Raw genomic sequence first — 18,986 nt, forward strand, 5'->3', positions numbered from 1 at the left:
CTAAACTATCCCACTCATCGATGTTTTTATTCACATCGAGGTAACATGCTTCCTGATGAGCAAGCCTCGGGAACATTGGAATGGCCCGCCTTGTCGTTGCCACAAACAAATGGCGTTTGGCCACACCTCCAACGTACGAAGCCGGAAGAATCCGTCAACGGACGCACGTGGAGGAATATGCTATTCAACGGCAAGCGTCCCCGCTTAACTATGGCTCCACGGGCTTTTTCTTAGATTATTGAGGTGCAATTGTACTATTCTTGCCTCACGAGAGGTGATACAATGGTTGTGATGGCTTTGTATGCTTATGCATTTGTTTTGAGCGTCCTGTTTCCATCATGCACAGATGCACACAAACTTCCTCGACAGGGAAGTCTACTTGACCCAGGTACGTGCGCTACGTTCTAATTGCTGCTGGTGTGTTGTGGGCTTGTGTTGGGGAAACACGAGAAAATTCGACTAGTCCTATGTACTTGCATGCAGTCGAGTAGCGGTCCGAGGAAAAGGGCACTTGTAAACGCCGCGATGTGATCCTGCTCTCTCATGGTCTTTCTCGGTCGGATGATTAGTATCAGATGAAACGGTTCACTCGAAGATCATATTCTCCTAGAACCGCTTACGTGCATTCAAAACGATGCAGTTCTATTCCGGGAAGAGCAAATCGGGTAGAGGATTTTGTGCTGACATATAGACGTAGTGTTATCGAATTTCACAATAAACTCTACCACGAGCATATCGTCAACGTCTTCTGAGTACACAACCCCTACCGATCACATAACGAATTCTGATCATATCACTTCTCGTTCGACCCGTTCTACCGAGACAACAACATACCTAACATCATCGCTACTCTTGAACAAAGAGACTCCATCAGAGGTCATTGTCGGCACAAGTTCGTTGGTAGCCTCAGATAATGGCACGTCAACACTTCCTATCGATCAAGCAACTTCATCTTCAGAGTTTGCCAACGCAAATGCATTGGTCTCATCAGACGGCGGCTCACTGTCTTCGACAAGCCAGAATCATACCACTTCGTACTTAGTGTCAGTCAATGCAACATCGTCACCGACCTTGGCTCAAGGAACAAGTGTGCCGTCATCTTTGAATGATACACGTTCATTCCAACTCACTACTAAGTCATCTCACTCCTTCGATCTTCCATTCACATCCAATGGAGAATGTCCAACGACTTATCCCGCAGACTTACCACAGTCTTGGACAACATTTAGTGACGCTTGCGAGGAGGCCCGCTCGTTCGGTGAACATGCAGGCCACTCCGCGATGGCTAATACATGTCTTCGCTCATATTGTGATCTGACTATGGACTGGAGTGTATCGGATTTCTTTGCAAATCCCCCAATGCTGAGCACAACTATCACCCGGACATTCTGGTCAGGAATGCGCGGGGCAACCACCGAATATATTTCAGATGGTAAAACATATTACACTGCTCCAATAACAGCCCAAAGCTACTGGGCTACTACAGTCACAGGTAAGTCACCTGTCCTTAAATGATTCTCTTCCCTGGAATGACTGACGGGCCAAGCAAGGATGAATGTTGGCCAAGTCGTCAGTGCGAAGGCTCCCTGCTGTGACAGATGTACCTTGCGGGCAGCGACAATTGGTATGTGACTTTGCGTTTATGTGTGACTGGGTCGTAATTCCCGCGATCTTCAACCGAAAACAGCATGAGATTCTCCGATTTTTCTATCATGAAGTGTTGACTTGATCCTCAGATATGTTTTTCTGGCCCGATGCATCTACAGAGTCCTCTCCTACCACCACAACTCTGCCACCAGATATTGCCACAGCATTAGCGGGAAACCAAACAGATGTGTCAAGAGTTTACGTGGACGAGAAAGGTTTTACATTTGTTTCTCCAAGTGTTTACCTCATTTTTACAAGCTTAGGGGCAGTTGACTCCTGCGGCCAGGTAGAAGATCCGATTTTTGATCTGACCATGGGATTTGATCTGTCCGAAATCACCACAATCGTACCCCAGGTCCTGGTAACCACTTGTGTTCTCACTAGAGATAAGATAGGAGTGACGACAGCATCGGTTTCCCGATTTCCACCACCTCGGCAGCTCTCACTTTCTGATGTAGCTCAGGACTGTTCCACCCTACCCGGATATTTTTGGGCCTCAAGCGCACCATATCTGAGTGACGCAGGTGATCCATGCCACCCAGTTATTGCCATCCCAGAGCGAGTCAAACAACTTCGCCCTGGCTGGAGAACATGTACACCCAACACTAATGGAGGGTTCTATGATCCTCCACGAACACTCCGACCGAACAGTGTCCTTGTGCCTTCTACAGCAGTACCGGGCCAGATTACTCCGACATTGGCACCATCAACAGCAGGACCGGCACCAACTACGCGGACTATGATTAAACAGCCTCCAGAAACCAGCGTACCAGTACCTCCTGAGCCCGAGTCGAATCCACCCCCGCGGGTGGGATCTTCCACAACTGTCATTATAGGACCGCCGGCGCCTCCGGGACAAACTGCCTCTCCAGGACCACCAGGTCCCCCGGCTTCATCCGGACAACCAGATCCACCTACACCTCCTGCATCCTCAGCACCTCCAGCCTCTCCAGGTCAACCAGCCTCGCCAATTGGGCCAGGATCTCCGACGCCCCCAGTCGTTATACCTCCACCAGTCATTACTCTGCAACCCGGAACCAATACAGCCGGACCAGGACAGGTTATCACTCTTGTACCTACAATCGCTCCACCACAACCGGCAGGTAGCCCCTCGATAACTCTTCCAGCTCAGCTACCTAAGCTGTCAGTACCGACGGTCCCAATTGTCATAATCGGAACGCAGACCCTGTCTCCAGGCCAGGCCATAACTGTCGGTGGCACCACCTCTACCTTCGCAAATGGCATCACGACTGTCGTGGGTGGAACTCAGATATTCCTAGATCCACAGGGCACACAGGTCATCATCGACCACACCTCGACCGTCAACTTGCCTCCCGTCCAGCCTACACTTCCCCCAGCCGGGCCACCTGTACTCACCTTTGGCGGATCTACCATAACTGCCAATCCGTCTGGCCAATTCATCGTCGGCACACAGACACTGAGCCCCGGAAGCTCGATCGTGGTGTCAGGCACGACGATTAGTCTCGCACCAGGGGGCTCACAAGTAGTCGTTGACGGTAGCACCATTGCACTCGCAACCGCACCGCCCTCACCATCCACCGCCCTCACCTTCACCGTCGGCCAATCCACGCTAACCGCCACCCTGAACTCCCTCTCCCAACTCGTCGTCGGAACGCAAACCCTCACTCCCGGCAGCTCAATCGTCGTCTCCGGAACGACAATTAGCCTCGACCCAGCGGCATCGCAAGTCGTCATCGACGGCAGCACGATTGCGCTTCCCACGCCAACCACCGCACCACATACATTCACTTTGACAGTGGGAACATCCACGTTCACAGCCACGGTGAACACGCTCGGCCACCTCGTCATTGGCTCCCAAACGCTCACCCCCGGCGCCACGCTCGTCGTGTCGGGCACGACACTCACCCTCGCACCAGATGGCTCGTCTGTCATCGTCGACGGCTCAACCATCACCCTTCCTCCTCAGCAAACCACCGGTAGTCCGATGGTAGTGACGCTAGACGGCACAACGCTGACCGCGAACTCGCTGACGCAGTTCGTGCTCGCGCCCGGCACGACGCTGAGTCTCGGCGGCGCGCCGGCGACGGTCAGTGGTACGACGTATGTTCTTACTACGGACGCGCAGGGCAGGACTGTGCTTGTTGCTGGTACGGCGGGAGCGTCGAGTGTGATTCAGACGAGCACGCAGCGGAGGTTGGAGGGTGGTGGGGAGGGGGTTACGGCGGCGGCGAGTACGAGTTCGAAGGGTGTGGCGGGGATGGTTGAGGTGGAGTGGGGGTTGGTGATGGGGATGTTGGTGGTTGGGTTGGCGATGGGTGCTTCGTGATGAGGTGGGAAGAGGGGCAGTGGTTATGTTTTATGCTTTCATGTTTTTATGTGCTATGTGTTATGTTTGGAAACTGAGGGAATGAGTATATGAATATCATCTTCATGGATTCTCAATGGGAGGCTTTTTTATTTTATTGATTTCTTTTCTCCTGTCATTACACATTATTCTTATATATCCGCACAGCCCAAACGTATATGTCCAGCTAGCGAGCTATATCTCAATCTCAATATTTCTCTACTCACATCTTACACCCCTATTTGGTCCTACACATCTCACCCACACAATATGGCATCCTTCACCACACAATCCCTTACTCCTTCTTGGCCCTCAATATCCTCTTCCTCTGGCTAAGCATGTGCGTGAAGAGCATGTAGAAACCGGGAACGTATGTCGCCAGGATCGCGTAGAGCGCCCATCCGTACTTCTCATCGAGCTTCTCAGCCTCGGGGATCGCATGGTACACCAACCAAGTCTCGCTTCCGACACCGAGAGGGTAGAGGATAAGGAAGGTATTGTATCTAATCTCAGTCATCAGTACTTAACTCCAACAACGACGTATCACAGTTTGTGTGGGGGGCTTACCGCAACCAGGTCCACAGCCTTGGGACGCCCAACCCGGAGAGGTTGAAGACGAAGTAGGAGTAGCGGATCACTTCGGTGACGCTCCAGGCGATCAGCATGGAGCTGTACGCAGGGCTGTACTGCGTCGTCTGGGGGAAATTGTAGCCGATGCCCCAGACGAGGAGGAGGCGCGATGCGACTTGCATGAGGGTGGTTAGGAGGGGAGCGCGGACAAGGCCTGTGTTGCGTTCAGTCAATAAGATGCTCTTGAAGGGGATTGGATAGGAATTGTATGTTGTTCGCGCCGTTGTGCTGGTCGTCTGAAATCCTGAGGGCCGAGGAAGTGGGATGGAACGTACCAAACAAGCTGTGCACGACTTCCAATGTCGCTCCGGTCTGGACCAGGCGTGCGAATTCCTCGAGTTCAGAGTACACTTTCCCGCTGCCGACGCCGTGTTCCAACGAGAGCGTTGTCACCTTTCCGAGGATACCAAGCCATAATCCAGCAGAGACGGCGTTGTAGGCCAGGAGGTAAGCATTGTTCAGCGAGGAGGCCGCCGCCTTGGGTTTCGTTTGGGATTTGGTGGACATGATTGAAACACCAGTTGCTACGATGCGCGTCAATTGGTAGGGGATGAGGTTGTAGGTCTAAATAAAGCTTGCGTGAGATGAGGTGTGTGAGGGGTTCTGTTGGACAGATATTGACGCCTGAGGTTAAGTGCTTACTTCGATTGAGCCTCGGGAGCTCAAAAGATTTGGTACCTGGATCTTGGCATTGGGGTTCGCTTAAGTAAACGCCGGGTTAACACCGTCTCGTCCCATGTAGAGTGAGATCATCACCTCCAGAATGGGCTAGAGAAGTTTATACAGGTCTTGACTGTGCGGAGAAGTGACTCGGGAAGTCGGATACAGGTACGAGTATTTGAGTTGCAGATACTCGAGATTCCACAGCTTGATGATTCAGATAGTAATGTAATTTTTTGGGATACCAGGAGGTCATACTATGTACAACGATCTGCGTCGTCTAATTGAAACATCAAGAACACCATTTCTGGCAGTTCAGTTCCCTTTCCCTCTGATATGCGAGATCATCAGTCAGACGATATAGTACCAAGTGGGTAGGATTCTCAGAATGAAGTGCCGCTACGGTAATCAAGCCCATGCTACCCTATTCATAACCAGTGGTGTGGAAGTAGACAAAAGAGAAAGTGAAGAGTGAATAGAGAAACTGATGAATGCATGGGTATCGTTGTAAATGCTGAAGAAACATGTGGAGACACAGGCGGAACTGTGTCGCCAGGTCATAGAAAGGGTCCAACCGAAAGGTGTCTGGCTTGCAGAAAGAGATAGAGAGAGATGTAGGAAAGAACAAGGACACCATATGGCCGAGTCTCTACAAGAAAATTTGGATCATCGCGCTTCTATGGGCAAGTTTCTTCCCGCAACCTTCGACAACACATTCCTTGAACGTTTTTAGTTGTGATGTTGAAGCCTTTTCCTTGCCTTTCGCACTCCGTTTAGAAGAGTGCCGGTTCGCTGTACATTCGCCACAGTAAACCTAATAAAATATTAGCAGATGCTCGTGAATCTACGTGATGGGGATGTACTTACATGACCACAGGCTTTGTTAATCCACACCTGTTTCTTGAGGTCGGATTCTCCCATACACAGTTCATCTTCGCAATTCGGGCACACTAGAGTATCTTCTTCCGCGACCGTCCTAGTGAACCCTTCAGGTGCAGGTGGCGGCGCATCGTACGTTGGAGGTGTTGGAGTAGGTGCGTTCCCTCCCAGGCCCAAATCAAATCCGACTTCGTCAAAGTTCATCATAGGAGGTACAAATCCAACGTGAATCCGTGCTCCGACTCGTCGCCGTGGTGGGTGGACAGGTTGTTGCCTTCCAGCGTTCCGAAGATGTGCTCGCAAGTGAGCAAAAGATCGTTGTGAAAATTGCTCATTCTGCAATAGCCCCTGGAAGACTCCCACCATCACATCTAGGTGTTGCCTGGCCTGCATTACCCTCCGCTCAGCCGGCACCGGCGCTGAACCCGTTATTTCCACGTCGTCGTCTGGGGAGGGTTGGCGAAGCACAGGCGAGATGCGGCGAGAAGATAGGAACTCGATCTCGGGCGAACCAAAGGTGGGAGCTGGGGGGCGCGCATCCTCCTCATCAATATGTATTATCTCCCTGGAGAATCGTGGCGGTCGTTGTACTGGGACCTCCTGGTGGCCATTACGAGCAGAGGGACCTGGTTCATCAGACGTCAGATCGATGAAATCTGGTTGAGGTGATGCTGTGTGCTGCAGCGGAGCGGGGCGCCGGAAGTCGAATCCATCGCCAGGATATCTTCGTATTCGCTCTGGTGGCATGTTGTGGAGGCCAGGAAGAGGCGGCAAATGCAAGCCAGAATGCTGAGGCCGTGAAGAGTCGGCACTCATTGAGGGTTCGCGAGATGTGGAAAGGCGGCGCAAAGAGCCCCAATTTTGCTGTGATGAGGAGCCCTCATTCTCCATTTGCGCGTGGGACCGCTGCAGTGGTGTTGGGTCAGCCAAGGTTCATCGATAGTACAGAACGGCGGCACCGGTGCCCCGAGGACGAGACCTACCTTTTGTCTGTGCGGATATCCAAAGTTGATATCCCCATCCATGCCTGAGAGATGGGAGGGGACAGAGGCGAAAGGTGGAAAGAGAGGACGAGGATTTTGTTGGTGGGTAGCGAGTGGGTGGGTGGGTGGGTGGGAGGTTGAGAGTGAAGGTTGTAAAAGAGGAGGTGGTGGTGGTGGAGGCCGTGGTAGTGTTGGAGCGGCGGGCACGGGAGTAGACGAGGTATGGTATGGTGCTGGTACTTGTATGTGTGCGTGTAATTGTGTGATTGTTGGCTGTATGGAGCACACACTCTCTCTATTGTACTCGTTAGTGAATAGTATTTCAAACGCAACATTAATGTAGTAATGTAGCGGATAGGGTTGTAGTAGTGTAGTAATGTTGAAGTAATGCTCGTATCGTAACTACCTAACCTACCTACGGAATTCACTCTTTGTAATACTACCTGACAGAACCTACGAGTTGGTTTTGGCTGTGGCAAGGATGAAGGATGGATGGATGGGGCTTCCGTCCGACGTGAAAGTAGCAGCGAAACCGCGCTTCGGAAACAGTCCCTTTCACTGCATTTCACCTGGACCTCCCGTAGTCACACCAACTCAACTGGCTATCCACTTATCCAGCTCAACAATATACTCCATAGAGGATGTTGCTGCTGCTAATGCTCCCATCCCCGTTGTCTCTTTCTGTCGAACCTAAAATCTTCTTCTCGGGCCGCAACCCCATCATGGTTCGCCTCTCTCTTGCCGCCTGACCTCCCGGATAGAGTAGAGGCGAGACGGACAAGACGGGCGAGACGAGTTCAGACACGCAGCTCGCGATCCTGGCAGCGACCTGTAATTCGCAGGCGCCCTGGCACGCCTGGCTTGTTATTACTTCTTCCCTTCAAATCATGGCTTCACCTGTCAATCCGAAAAAGAAACGTGACGGTGCATTTGGAAGGACGTCCTTGTGTTCCTTGCTATCTCAAAAGAAGTTATTTATGTTACACAATCATTACGCCTTTCCTCAAAAAAAATCCGAACAATCAAAGGAAAGTCCTCAGCTGTGCTATGAGCTGTGCGATCAGGACCATCCGGCTCCACCTCGAAGCGACCGATCAGTGCCGCAATTGCTTTTTCCGTGACCCAACTTTATTTCTAGATTACAAGTCACCATTATTCAGGGTATAGCTCTAATCCACTCCAGCTGTTTTCTTTGTTAAGCAGCGCCCAGAACGCTCAAACCACCTTCTGGGGTCAGGGCGAGTAACGAAGTCGCATTCGCTCCCCAAGCAACGTCAGTCGCTGCCACAGCCTTGCGCAAAGGCTCCGACCAGCTCTTCGAGGATTTCGTGTACTGTTGCACAGACACACTGCCAGAACCTGCCGTTGCCAAGAATTGGCCAGTGTAGTCCCAGCGAATGCTATCCACAGGACTGCCAACGTCGAGCACCTTGATAACAGCCTGCTTTCGCAAGTCCCAAACCGAGACAGTAGTCGAGCCCTTCTCAGCCGTTGCGAACCATGTTCCGTTCTCGGAGAAGGAAATGCTGCGAACTGGTCCGCCAACCTCAAGCACCGCCATGGAAGTGCCAGCTTTGACATCGAAGATTCGAATCTTTCCGTCAGTGCTACCCGTGAAGAATAGCAATCCATCAACATGGAAAGCGCAGCACGAAATTGAGGCCTCGGTATACGATTGGGCGACCACCTTGAAGGTAGATAGGTCATGGTAAATGAAGCGCTTGTCGGAACCAGCTGAGGCAAGGATGGCTTTGCTTGGGTGCAAGGCAATGGAAGTAACTGGCCCGGCATGTGAACCAAGTTCCGCAATCTCTGTGCCGTCCTCGAATATCTTAACTGTGCCAGATGCCGTCGCAACCACAGCGCGGGATCCCCACCACATCGTGGCTGTGACTGGGGAGCCAGCCTTCAATGTATGCACGATATTCTGCTGCGATAATGAGTAGACACCCCCAACACCGTCGCTTCCTCCAAATAGTGCCAGGTCGCCCGTCTCGTCGACAGAAATAGCAGAGCTACCGGGATACAGAGACTCGGTGGAAGTGGTCGGTTCATAGGTAGCGACGTCTTCGCCAGTTGCCCACCCTTCAGGGATCGGTCTCTTGCGACGAGTTGCGAAAAGCCTGTCGTATCTCGATTAGTAAATGCATCGAAGTGAGTAATGAAGAACACATACTGTTGCTGGGTCTCGTCAACCTTCGCGGCCAGCTCGTCGGGGAGAGCCTGGCTGTCCACTTCCATGGAATCGCCGCCTGCCGCACCTCCGGTCACAGTAACACTTGACAAAGCCTGTCTAGCATCATCCCTCTCTTGAGTAAGCCTTGCGATCACTCTTGTTGCTGCGTCATTGTGGTAAAGCGCTGTGCTGAGTTCCTGTCGGGTCTGTGCAAGCTGTTGCTTGAGTGTGAACGTCTCAAGGACAATCGCGTCCCATTCACTCTGAAACGCGTTCAATAGGGATGGAATTGATGTGAAATTCGGCGCTCGAGGGGTGACAATGCGCGGCGATTTGAGTTCAATGAGGTCGTCAACGGTAAGATCTTCGCCCGTTACAGGATCGGTGTGGTGTTCTGCAATATGTGTCTCGATCAGACGTCTCTCGAAGACGTTTCCGCTTTTACGCGAGGCGACGGGCGCCTGGGGAGCTTCTCCGGAGATTGCGCACAGCATGATGTCGTCGTCGACCGGCTATGTTGGTTGGTTGAAAGCTTCACATTCACCTAGCCATGATGTTTTTCTGGGGGCGGCCATACGTTGAGCCGAAATATAAGGCTAGCCATCATGGGATTAGCGTAGTAATGGTTACTTCTCCCACGACCAAACACTATGACACTAGCACCTTCACTGAACTGTCAAAGTGTCACGTCTATCGCATCTTTCCAATGATACCTAGGTAGTTAGGCAGGCTTCTGCCTGTTTGTTTATTTACTTACGTCGAATTGTTGGCGGCGTTTCAGATCATGCCACGACAACCTGCATGCTTCATTCTGTTCTCCTGCTTACGTTGACCTCAGAATCACAGTAACATCGACTTCCAGTGTCTAGTCGACGCGAGCTATGCCATCGGTTGAGGATCAATTTGAACTCTCCCGAGATTTCACAGAAGCTTGGATTATCTGATATCCCGCATTTCTCGCACGTCCTCAACCGACAACGTGCCGCTCTTGTGCAGTACATACAGCAGGGCGCAAAGTAGAATATCCGACTATTCACCAATGTCTACACGTAGCTTCACGATACCTTCCTAAAGCATCAATTCGCCGGCGATAGCTTCATTTTATACCAGAGACCGCTCAAGAACGAGGATGGGCCAGCTTGATGCTTGAATGTTTCCGTGACCAATGTAATGCCGGATCTGTTCTGATTGGACAACACTCGGCCCGCCCCATACTTTCCTCATCTCCCTGCAGGTGCATTAGTCGCAATTTACATGTCCCTCTATCCAGAATCATCACGTCACAAACCTCTCCGGTACTTGATACAGCCCCGCATCAGCTTCTTATGTATCCGTCTTCGCCAGATATTTTGCTCCTGTTGCAGTTTGCAATTGTGCATTCGCAACGGCATCTTGCAGAAAGCCACAACTTTAGTCTATCTCGGGGTTCATTTAACTTCTGGTCGAGGCCTGCGGTCATGTATTGAAAGGGACGAACGTCCGGGGACAGATCAGCAGAGCTGCGGGCCAGGTTGCGGGGATATTGTGGGTAGCCCATAGAATGAGCCAAAGACTTGGTCGGAGACATGTTGTGACCATCTCTAGAAGCAATAATGACATGTGCGTGCCTACCAAGATATAAATATCGTCATGTTCCCCCCAAGTCTCAACTACCCGACATTGTTACGTCGAGTAACCAGACTCACGTTGCACCATGTTTCTCAAAGGCTTCACGCTACTGGGCCTTGCGCTCGCCACCTATGGACGTGGATTTTCTGTCCGCCGTCAAAGCCAATCGCTCGAAGACTGCCCGGGATACGCTGCCTCCAATGTCCAGGATGACGGGTCCAAGATTACTGCAGATCTTACCCTCGCTGGTGCAGCGTGCAATGTGTATGGAGAAGACATATCCAATCTCAAACTAGAGGTCGTATACCAGACTGGTCTGTAATCCTTGATCGTCAAGTGTTTCTCTATTTCATAGAGCTAATTGAACCCCAGAAAGCCGACTCCATGTCAAAATATACGATGCGGATGAGCAAGTGTATCAAGTACCTGAAGATGTATTCCCTCGTCCAGTCAGCAAGGACATCGACCCATCAGACTCTGCATTGGAGATCACATGGGTAGAGAAGCCTTTCTCATTTGCAATTCGTCGAAGGGATAGCAACGAGACCCTTTTTGATACTTCTGCAGCTAGTTTCATCTTTGAGTCACAGTATCTACGCCTTAGGACAAGCCTTCCAGAGGCACCCCATCTTTACGGATTGGGAGAACATACGGATCCGTTTCACCTGAATACAACTAATTACACCAGAACTGTAAGTGTTCCTATCAAATTCCGCAATCATGACTCTCAGTCTACGGTGTATTATTGCAAGTACTAACATATGATAGCAATGGAACCGAGATGCATATGGTACACCTGAAGGCCGCAACTTGTATGGGCACCACGCAATTTACTTCGATCATCGAGGTGCAAACGGCACTAATGGTGTTTTCTTGCTCAACTCCAATGGCATGGATATCAAGATTGACGATACTGATGGACAGTTCCTCGAGTACAACACTCTTGGTGGAATCGTTGACCTCTATTTCTTTGCCGGACCCACTCCCAAGGAAGTCAGTGCACAATATGCTGAAGTTGCCGGATTCTCAGCGATGCAGCCTTATTGGGGACTCGGCTTCCACCAATGCAAGTATGGTTATAGAGACGTATTCCATGTCGCTGAGGTTGTTGCAAACTACTCAGTCGCCAATATTCCCCTCGAGGTACGGGTATTCATACATTCATTTGAGCAAGTAACTAATCCATATTAGACAATGTGGACAGACATCGACTATATGTACCTACGCAAAGTCTTCACTCTAGATCCAGAACGATTCCAATTGCCACTTGTACGCCAGTTGGTCGATCATCTTCACGCACACCAGCAACACTACGTTGTAATGGTTGATCCTGCCGTTTCGACAAGAGATAACGACGCCTACTCGAAGGGTGTTGAAGCTAATATCTTCCATCAATACGAGAATGGCTCACTGTTCCAGGGTGTTGTATGGCCGGGGTTTGTTCTACTCATTCCTCTAACGAAGTCTCGTCTAACGTGTCTTTCAGACCTACTGTCTTCCCTGACTGGTTCCATCCAGACACTCAGAAATACTGGGATGATCAATTCCTCCGCTTCTTTGACGCAGAAACGGGTGTGGATATTGATGCTTTATGGATCGATATGAATGAAGCAGCTAACTTCTGTCCCTTCCCTTGCGCTGATCCAGACGGGTTCGCTGATGAAGCCGGCAATCCTCCTGACCCACCACCAGTCCGTAACAACTCCGCAAGGCCTGCGATACCAGGTTTCCCTCAGAACTTCCAGCCCACCATCCCAACGAGAAGATCTCTGACTCGAAGGCAATATGAAACCGGGAAAGCTATTGGACTCCCCGGTCGTGACCTTCTCAATCCGAAATACACCATCGGGAACTTGGCTGGGTCGATCAGCAATTTGACTGTTCGGACCGACATCATCAATTATGGTGGCTCGGCTCAATATGATACGCACAATCTTTACGGATCCATGATGAGTGTAGCCAGCAGAAATGCTCTTCTCGCCAGACGTCCAGGCAGGAGACCGCTTGTCATCACACGAAGCACCTTTGCCGGCGCCGGTGCCCATGTCGGAAAGTGGCTTGGCGACAATCTTTCGCAGTGGGATCATTACCGAATCTCTATCGCTCAGATGCTGGAATTCGCAGCACTCTATCAGGTTCCGATGGTTGGAGCCGATGTATGCGGATTTGGAGGAAACACGACAGAAACCCTCTGCGCCCGTTGGTCGATGCTAGGTGCATTCTACCCCTTCTTCCGAAACCACGCTCAGAACGATGCTGTGTTCCAGGAGTTCTATCAGTGGCCAACCGTAGCCGAAGCTGCCCGCAATACCATTGCGATCCGCTACAGGCTTCTGGACTACATCTACACACACTTCCACCGACAAAGCACCACCGGTGTTCCGCTACTTAACCCATTGTACTTCCTCTACCCAGAAGACTCCAACACCTTCACCATCGACTTGCAGTTCTTCTGGGGTGACGACATTCTAGTCTCGCCAGTCACCGAGGAAAACTCCACAGCCGTCTCCATTTACCTGCCAAACGACACTTTCTACGATTTCTACACCCACGAAAAGGTCGAAGGCACCGGCTCCTACGTCAATCTAACCGACGTCCCATTCACCAAGATCCCTCTCCACGTGCGAGGCGGAAGCATCATCGCACTACGCGCCGAAAGCGCCAACACGACCACCGAGCTCCGAAAGCAGGACTTCGTACTTTGGATTGCGCCTAATGCCACTGGTCACGCATCTGGGTCGCTGTATCTGGATGAGGGTGATGCTATCGAGCAGCCAGAAACGTCGGAGATCCAATTTACTTACGATAATGGATCCTTCAAGATGACGGGGTCGTTTGGATATCCTACGGATAATGTCATTGCGGATATCACGATCTTGGGCCAGCCTCAAGCTCCTAAGGTGTCTCTTCTTCAGGAGGCTATTCCGTTGACAGAGGAGTGGAGTCGGGATTTGGACGTGAAGTGCTGAAATGGTTGCTCCAATGCCATGATATTCTGTCAAGAAGGCTTCTGTGCCGAGTAGAAGAGCAACTAGCTATACAGCTGTATTATTGTGTACATACATGTAGTTAGCATGAATGATTTTACAGTCTGTGTCTAACTACCAATGATTTAAGAGCGATTCGTGGGAATTACAGCATGCATCTATCTTTCTCTTGTAAACCCGCCAATTCATTCTAGATGGACTTGGTATCAACGTATTTACTTCTGTGTAGTTTGGCGTGTTGTGGTATCAGACCCATCTTATGCCTTGCATATTATGTCATACATACGAGATCTTTTACTATAGAGCAGTCTTATCAATAGACATACTGAGTACGAAAGGTTGTGTACTCTCGTTTCATAAGTCTTCTATCGCATAGACGTCCTGTTGTGGCGGTATGTTATAAGCAATAATCTTTGCTTGTAGCCATAGGTTCGTTCCACTGAAACGGCCAGGTTTTATAGTCACCTTCGTAGTTTGACCTCCATAAGTTAAATCTACTGCTCTGCACATAAATCGTGTTTGAAACAGTCCACACGTCGTCAAAGATAGCAACAATATTCCTTCCCGTCTAGGAAAGGTCATTGATATATACCTTGTTCATCCCCGCATATGCTTCGCTACCGCTTAAAGTCAACCCACCGTCTCACCCGCAGACCGACAAACCACTTCACTCTTTCATTGTTGGAGTTACACGAACCGTCGAGTATGGTTTCAGCTGACTCGATGTTCGGCATATTGTCGACATCAGTGTGTGTCGGGATCCTCTTTGTGGTCTTCAAGATCATCCAACGCTTGTTCTTCCATCCTTTATCAGGCGTCCCGGGGCCCTGGTATGCTGCCGTATCGACATTCTATGAGTTCTGGTGGAACTGTATCCAAGACGGGAGATACATGTTTGAGATAACCCGAATGCATGACGTATACGGTAGGAACCCTCGATCTCTTCTACATAGGTGAACACACAGATTGTCTGACGCACTGCAGGCCCAGTCGTACGCATCAATCCGTGGGAAGTTCACATCCGCGACCCAGCGTACTACGACACATTGCTTTCGAATCCGCGCGTGGAAAAAGATCCTTTCTATTATGGTGGTTTCGGCACACCTAACTCATCAGTGACAACCGTGCCCGTACCTCTGCACAAAATTCGACGCGGCGCTGTAGCTCCTTTCTTCTCAAGGGCCAACGTGAGCAAACTTGAGCCTCGAACCTTAGCTCACGTTAAGCAGCTCTGTGAGAGAGTGAGGCAGCACCAGATAGACGGCAAAGTTGTGGACATCTCGAATGCCTTTCGATGCCTTGCAACGGATGTAGTTACAGATTACGCGGCACCCACGACGCGGAATTATCTGGCGCATGAAGACTTCGCAGCGAAGGAGAATGGAACCTTGAGGGGCACGTCCGTTTTGATTCACTGGAATAGACATATCCGGTTCACGTTCCCTTTGGTGAGGGTGATTCCTCGCTGGTTCGTCGCTTTGTTCGACAAGACGGGTGCGAGTGTCGCGCTGATAGATAACCAAGCAGTAAGTAATCCCATGACCGGTGAAGAGCATCAGAAGTGACCGTAGTGAATAGGAATTGCTGTCTCAAGCTAAGGCGGCTGTCTCGAGGAGGATCGACAAAGACACTCCGACCGTTCTAGGCACTATAGTCACAAATCCTAGCCTTTCTGCATCGGAGAAATCCCTCCAGCGCGTGTTCGACGAGACAGTCGTGCTGATTGGCGCTGGCACTGAAACCACAGGCATCACTCTGACTGTCCTGACATATCATGTCTTAGCGAACCCGAGTATCCTCCAGTCTCTGAAGGCTGAACTCGACAAAGCTGCTGCGGAGCGCGGTGTCGCAAAGGGTGACTTCCTCACAAGTAAGACAGTCGAGTCTCTGCCGTATCTACAAGCTGTGTTGAAAGAAGCACTCCGCATGGGGACATCGGTATCTGGCCGTTTACCTCGACGACATCCCACGGAAACGCTGTCCTACACGGATCAAACCAATAAAAGGACATACACATTTCCTCCCAACACCACTATATCCATGTCACTACGAGACACCCATTTCGATCCAGAGATCTTCCCGGATCCAAACACCTTTAACCCTGATCGCTGGTTGATAGGATCGAGAGAGGAGTTGGCCTGGAGGGAGAAACACATGGTCGCATTTGGCAAAGGGGTGCGGCAATGTGTAGGCTTGGAGCTGGCTAAGCAGGAGATACTATTAGGAATTGCGAATCTGTTCTGGCAGTTCGATATGGAGTTGTTTGAAACGGGTTTAAGAGATGTAAGCACCGAACATGACTTCTTTTCACCGTTTGGGCCTGCGGATAGTAAAGGGTTGCGGGTAAAGGTTAAGGTGTGATTGGGCAGAGGTGATTCGATGTATGAGATGCGACGAAAGCGGCAATCAATTTCATATAATCCATGGACCTCGTTCGTTCAGCTACTCGTATGTACTCGTATCTACCCGTAATTACTGCCTTGCAAGAGGGACGATGGTGAGGTGAACAGAAATCGACATGGATCTAGCCAATCAGAAGAGAGTGTCGGTGATCACCGTGTGGAACGAGCCAAACAGACTGAAGGGATTTGGTGGGAATGTCCACGGAGCGCAGGTTGGTGATTAACACATGGCCAATTGTTGGAGGATGAACCTTGGAGGGAGTTGCATTGGTGTCACAATGGGTGCCTTTGGGTGGTGATACGGTGATGCACAATGTAAGATGCTCACGTGCTCATCCAGGATTGGGAAACGGGGACCCAGTTATACCTTAGTAATGGGGGGCAGATCGCTAAACCCAATTGGTCGAATCCCTCCAGTGGCGTGGCTTTCGCGTTCTCTGTCTCTCTCCATCTCTACCTACGAGTAACTCACGAGCCCTGCACCTGCCACCACCACCACCCTCTCCCACCAGGCAGACAGCCTTTCCTCTCTTTCACTCTCTCCCTCTCTCCCACTTGTACTCCTCGTTCCTTCTTAAACTTCGCTTCGCTATTCTTTGAAATACTTTTCTACACTCCTTCACAAGCGTTGCATTGTCTTTACATACAATTCTTGCGTATTCTACTCATTACCCATCCTCATCCGCATCCACAAATTTTATCCCCGTACATCCCCCATACCCGCGATTATTGCTCCCCCATATCCATCCATGTTCGCGCCAAAACCTAGCAAAATTCGGCAACGGACCGTCACCGTACCCATCAAGAAGACATCCGCCCCTTCAGCTGAGCCTAGTCGCTCGTCGTCGCAAGTCAAGAATTCCGCCCGAAGCGTCTCCTCGAACGGTACCTCGAACGGACCACGGGCACCTGCAGCAGCCGTCCCAGGCAGCCGGTTCCAGCTCACACCAGCAAACAAATCGCGGGCCCCGACATCAGCGACATCTCGATCCGATCGTAGGACTTTAACCGTAACGCATCAGCGCAAAAGGAAAGCGTCACCGAGTACCCCGCAGTGGGCAAGCAGCGACGAGTCGAGCGATAGCGACGGCAACGATGATCGGTTAGGCTCTGGTGGGAGGAAGAGGCAGAAGACGAGTAGCAGTATCGAGCCGGCGGGTTTAGGTCGCAGTCTGGAACCAGATCTAAGGCGTCGCATTAGGTACCAAGTGCCTCCCAAAAATGGGAAAGATGTAGCTGCTGCCGATAAGGATGTACAGAAGACGAGGCTTATTCACGGAGTGGAGATGACGCGTGGTAGATACGCGAAGCTCTTTCAACCTGCCTTCTCCGGAAGCAAAGAGATCATGGTCGCGGAGCTACAGTACCCCAGCCGGTCAAGGCCAGAGAAATTCGAGGTTGTGGTGCCCAAGGGGGAAAACACGGAAGACTATAACCCTCTGAGCGACCTCTATTACAGCATGGAAGAGATAATCAACCACTATTTGCCGGTGGATGTCGCCGAAAAGCTCTCTTCCGAAGTCGATGGCCCGGTGCGTTTGCTCAAGCGTGCCGTGACGAAGAACTCGAAATCAGATTTCAAGGACGCTCTTGCCGATTTCAATAATGTCATAGTCTCGAAGCTTGCCGACAAGACCATTCAAGGGGTTCTCGACGATATGCACGCCATTCCACTATCCCTTACCAAATGTATCCTAGGACAAGTCTACCAACGGACGGTGTCTCCCGAAGCACATAAACTGAGGCGGGTGCGAGACAAGAAGACCACATATGGAGAACTCATGCCAGCATTTGTTCACACGATCTTCCACCAGACGCACCTGAACTCTGAATCTGTCTTTGTGGATTTGGGCTCCGGTGTCGGGAACGTAGTCATGCAGTCTGCACTGCAAACAGGGGCGGAGAGTTGGGGAATCGAAATCATGGATATACCATCGAAGTGTGCAGAGGAGCAAGCCGTCGAACTGCGTGCGCGCTCCAAGCTTTGGAACCTCTCCCTGGGCGCCATCAACCTCCTACACGGCGATTTCCTCGAGTCGCCGGAGATCGACGAAGTGCTGAAAAGAGCGGATGTAGTATTGGTCAATAACAAGGTGTTCCCGCAAAGGTTGAACGAGCAGCTGCTGTACAAATTCCTCGAGCTGAAGAACGGATGCAAAGTCGTCAGCCTGAATAGTTTCGGCGGCGGAGGAAAGCAAGGCGCGAGGAACGAGAACAGCATTGCAAACATCTTCGACGAAGAACGTTTCGACTCCGGGACCGGTAGCGTGAGCTGGATGGGCGACAGCGTGGAGTACTTCATCGCCACCAAGGTGCGATAGGTCGCCATTGGCAGGTGGAAACAAACCGCATCCAGGAACAACTATATCGGAGTCGGTACATATTTTTACGACGAATATGCAATGAAGCATCAATGAGCGCCATCTTAACAAAAGAAAAAGCCTTTGAACCTCAGAATAAGCGACTACCGAAGTGTTTTGGATAACAGCGAGCGAGCGAGCCAGTATTACTACTATCTCACAATTCGACCTTACATACGAAAACACCCCTGTCTCCGTCCTCACGACGACCTGACATCACCAATGTACTTACCAACGGCATCACGGAGAATTGTACATAAAATCAGTCATTACCTGGCTATGCGACTGATGGACATATCTGCATCCTCGAGGGAGGACACGTGGTTGC

At 50.9% G+C, this 18,986-nt stretch overlaps 7 protein-coding genes across 7 annotated transcripts; 4 read left to right on the forward strand and 3 right to left on the reverse strand.

The window, feature by feature from the left end:
- The first annotated feature begins 15 nt into the window (after positions 1–15).
- On the forward strand, positions 16–1,700 carry BU24DRAFT_280627 (uncharacterized protein). Its single transcript, XM_033522708.1, has 2 exons — positions 16–388; positions 698–1,700. The coding sequence occupies exons 1-2, from the start codon at positions 283–285 to the stop codon at positions 1,513–1,515; spliced, it is 924 nt and encodes a 307-aa protein (XP_033379753.1). The 5' UTR covers positions 16–282; the 3' UTR covers positions 1,516–1,700.
- A 2,362-nt stretch (positions 1,701–4,062) lies between these two features.
- On the reverse strand, positions 4,063–5,238 carry BU24DRAFT_426498 (PTPLA-domain-containing protein). The gene is made up of 3 exons (XM_033528985.1): positions 4,879–5,238; positions 4,541–4,757; positions 4,063–4,476 (listed from the first exon to the last, which is right to left on the reverse strand). The coding sequence occupies exons 1-3, from the start codon at positions 5,108–5,110 to the stop codon at positions 4,269–4,271; spliced, it is 657 nt and encodes a 218-aa protein (XP_033379754.1). The 5' UTR covers positions 5,111–5,238; the 3' UTR covers positions 4,063–4,268.
- Positions 5,239–5,912: 674 nt separating this feature from the next.
- Positions 5,913–7,033, reverse strand: BU24DRAFT_466128 (uncharacterized protein; the record flags this gene model as incomplete). Its single annotated transcript, XM_033532334.1, has 2 exons — positions 5,913–6,077; positions 6,131–7,033. 2 exons carry the CDS (start codon positions 7,031–7,033, stop codon positions 5,913–5,915), a joined length of 1,068 nt encoding a protein of 355 aa, XP_033379755.1.
- Positions 7,034–8,048: 1,015 nt separating this feature from the next.
- Positions 8,049–9,819, reverse strand: BU24DRAFT_443756 (WD40 repeat-like protein). The gene is made up of 2 exons (XM_033530601.1): positions 9,302–9,819; positions 8,049–9,248 (listed from the first exon to the last, which is right to left on the reverse strand). The coding sequence occupies exons 1-2, from the start codon at positions 9,793–9,795 to the stop codon at positions 8,321–8,323; spliced, it is 1,422 nt and encodes a 473-aa protein (XP_033379756.1). The 5' UTR covers positions 9,796–9,819; the 3' UTR covers positions 8,049–8,320.
- Positions 9,820–10,994: 1,175 nt separating this feature from the next.
- Positions 10,995–13,878, forward strand: BU24DRAFT_413079 (glycoside hydrolase family 31 protein; the record flags this gene model as incomplete). The annotated part of the gene is made up of 5 exons (XM_033526138.1): positions 10,995–11,223; positions 11,282–11,601; positions 11,678–12,052; positions 12,101–12,345; positions 12,396–13,878. 5 exons carry the CDS (start codon positions 10,995–10,997, stop codon positions 13,876–13,878), a joined length of 2,652 nt encoding a protein of 883 aa, XP_033379757.1.
- A 688-nt stretch (positions 13,879–14,566) lies between these two features.
- Positions 14,567–16,427, forward strand: BU24DRAFT_426503 (putative cytochrome P450). The gene is made up of 3 exons (XM_033528986.1): positions 14,567–14,821; positions 14,881–15,422; positions 15,475–16,427. The coding sequence occupies exons 1-3, from the start codon at positions 14,602–14,604 to the stop codon at positions 16,255–16,257; spliced, it is 1,545 nt and encodes a 514-aa protein (XP_033379758.1). The 5' UTR covers positions 14,567–14,601; the 3' UTR covers positions 16,258–16,427.
- BU24DRAFT_413081 (DOT1-domain-containing protein) lies at positions 16,415–18,619 on the forward strand (the record flags this gene model as incomplete). Its single annotated transcript, XM_033526139.1, has 2 exons — positions 16,415–16,510; positions 16,925–18,619. 2 exons carry the CDS (start codon positions 16,415–16,417, stop codon positions 18,617–18,619), a joined length of 1,791 nt encoding a protein of 596 aa, XP_033379759.1.
- Positions 18,620–18,986: the final 367 nt, after the last annotated feature.

This window comes from Aaosphaeria arxii, assembly GCF_010015735.1.
Source record: "Aaosphaeria arxii CBS 175.79 unplaced genomic scaffold BU24scaffold_9, whole genome shotgun sequence".
NCBI lineage: Eukaryota > Fungi > Ascomycota > Dothideomycetes > Pleosporales > Aaosphaeria > Aaosphaeria arxii.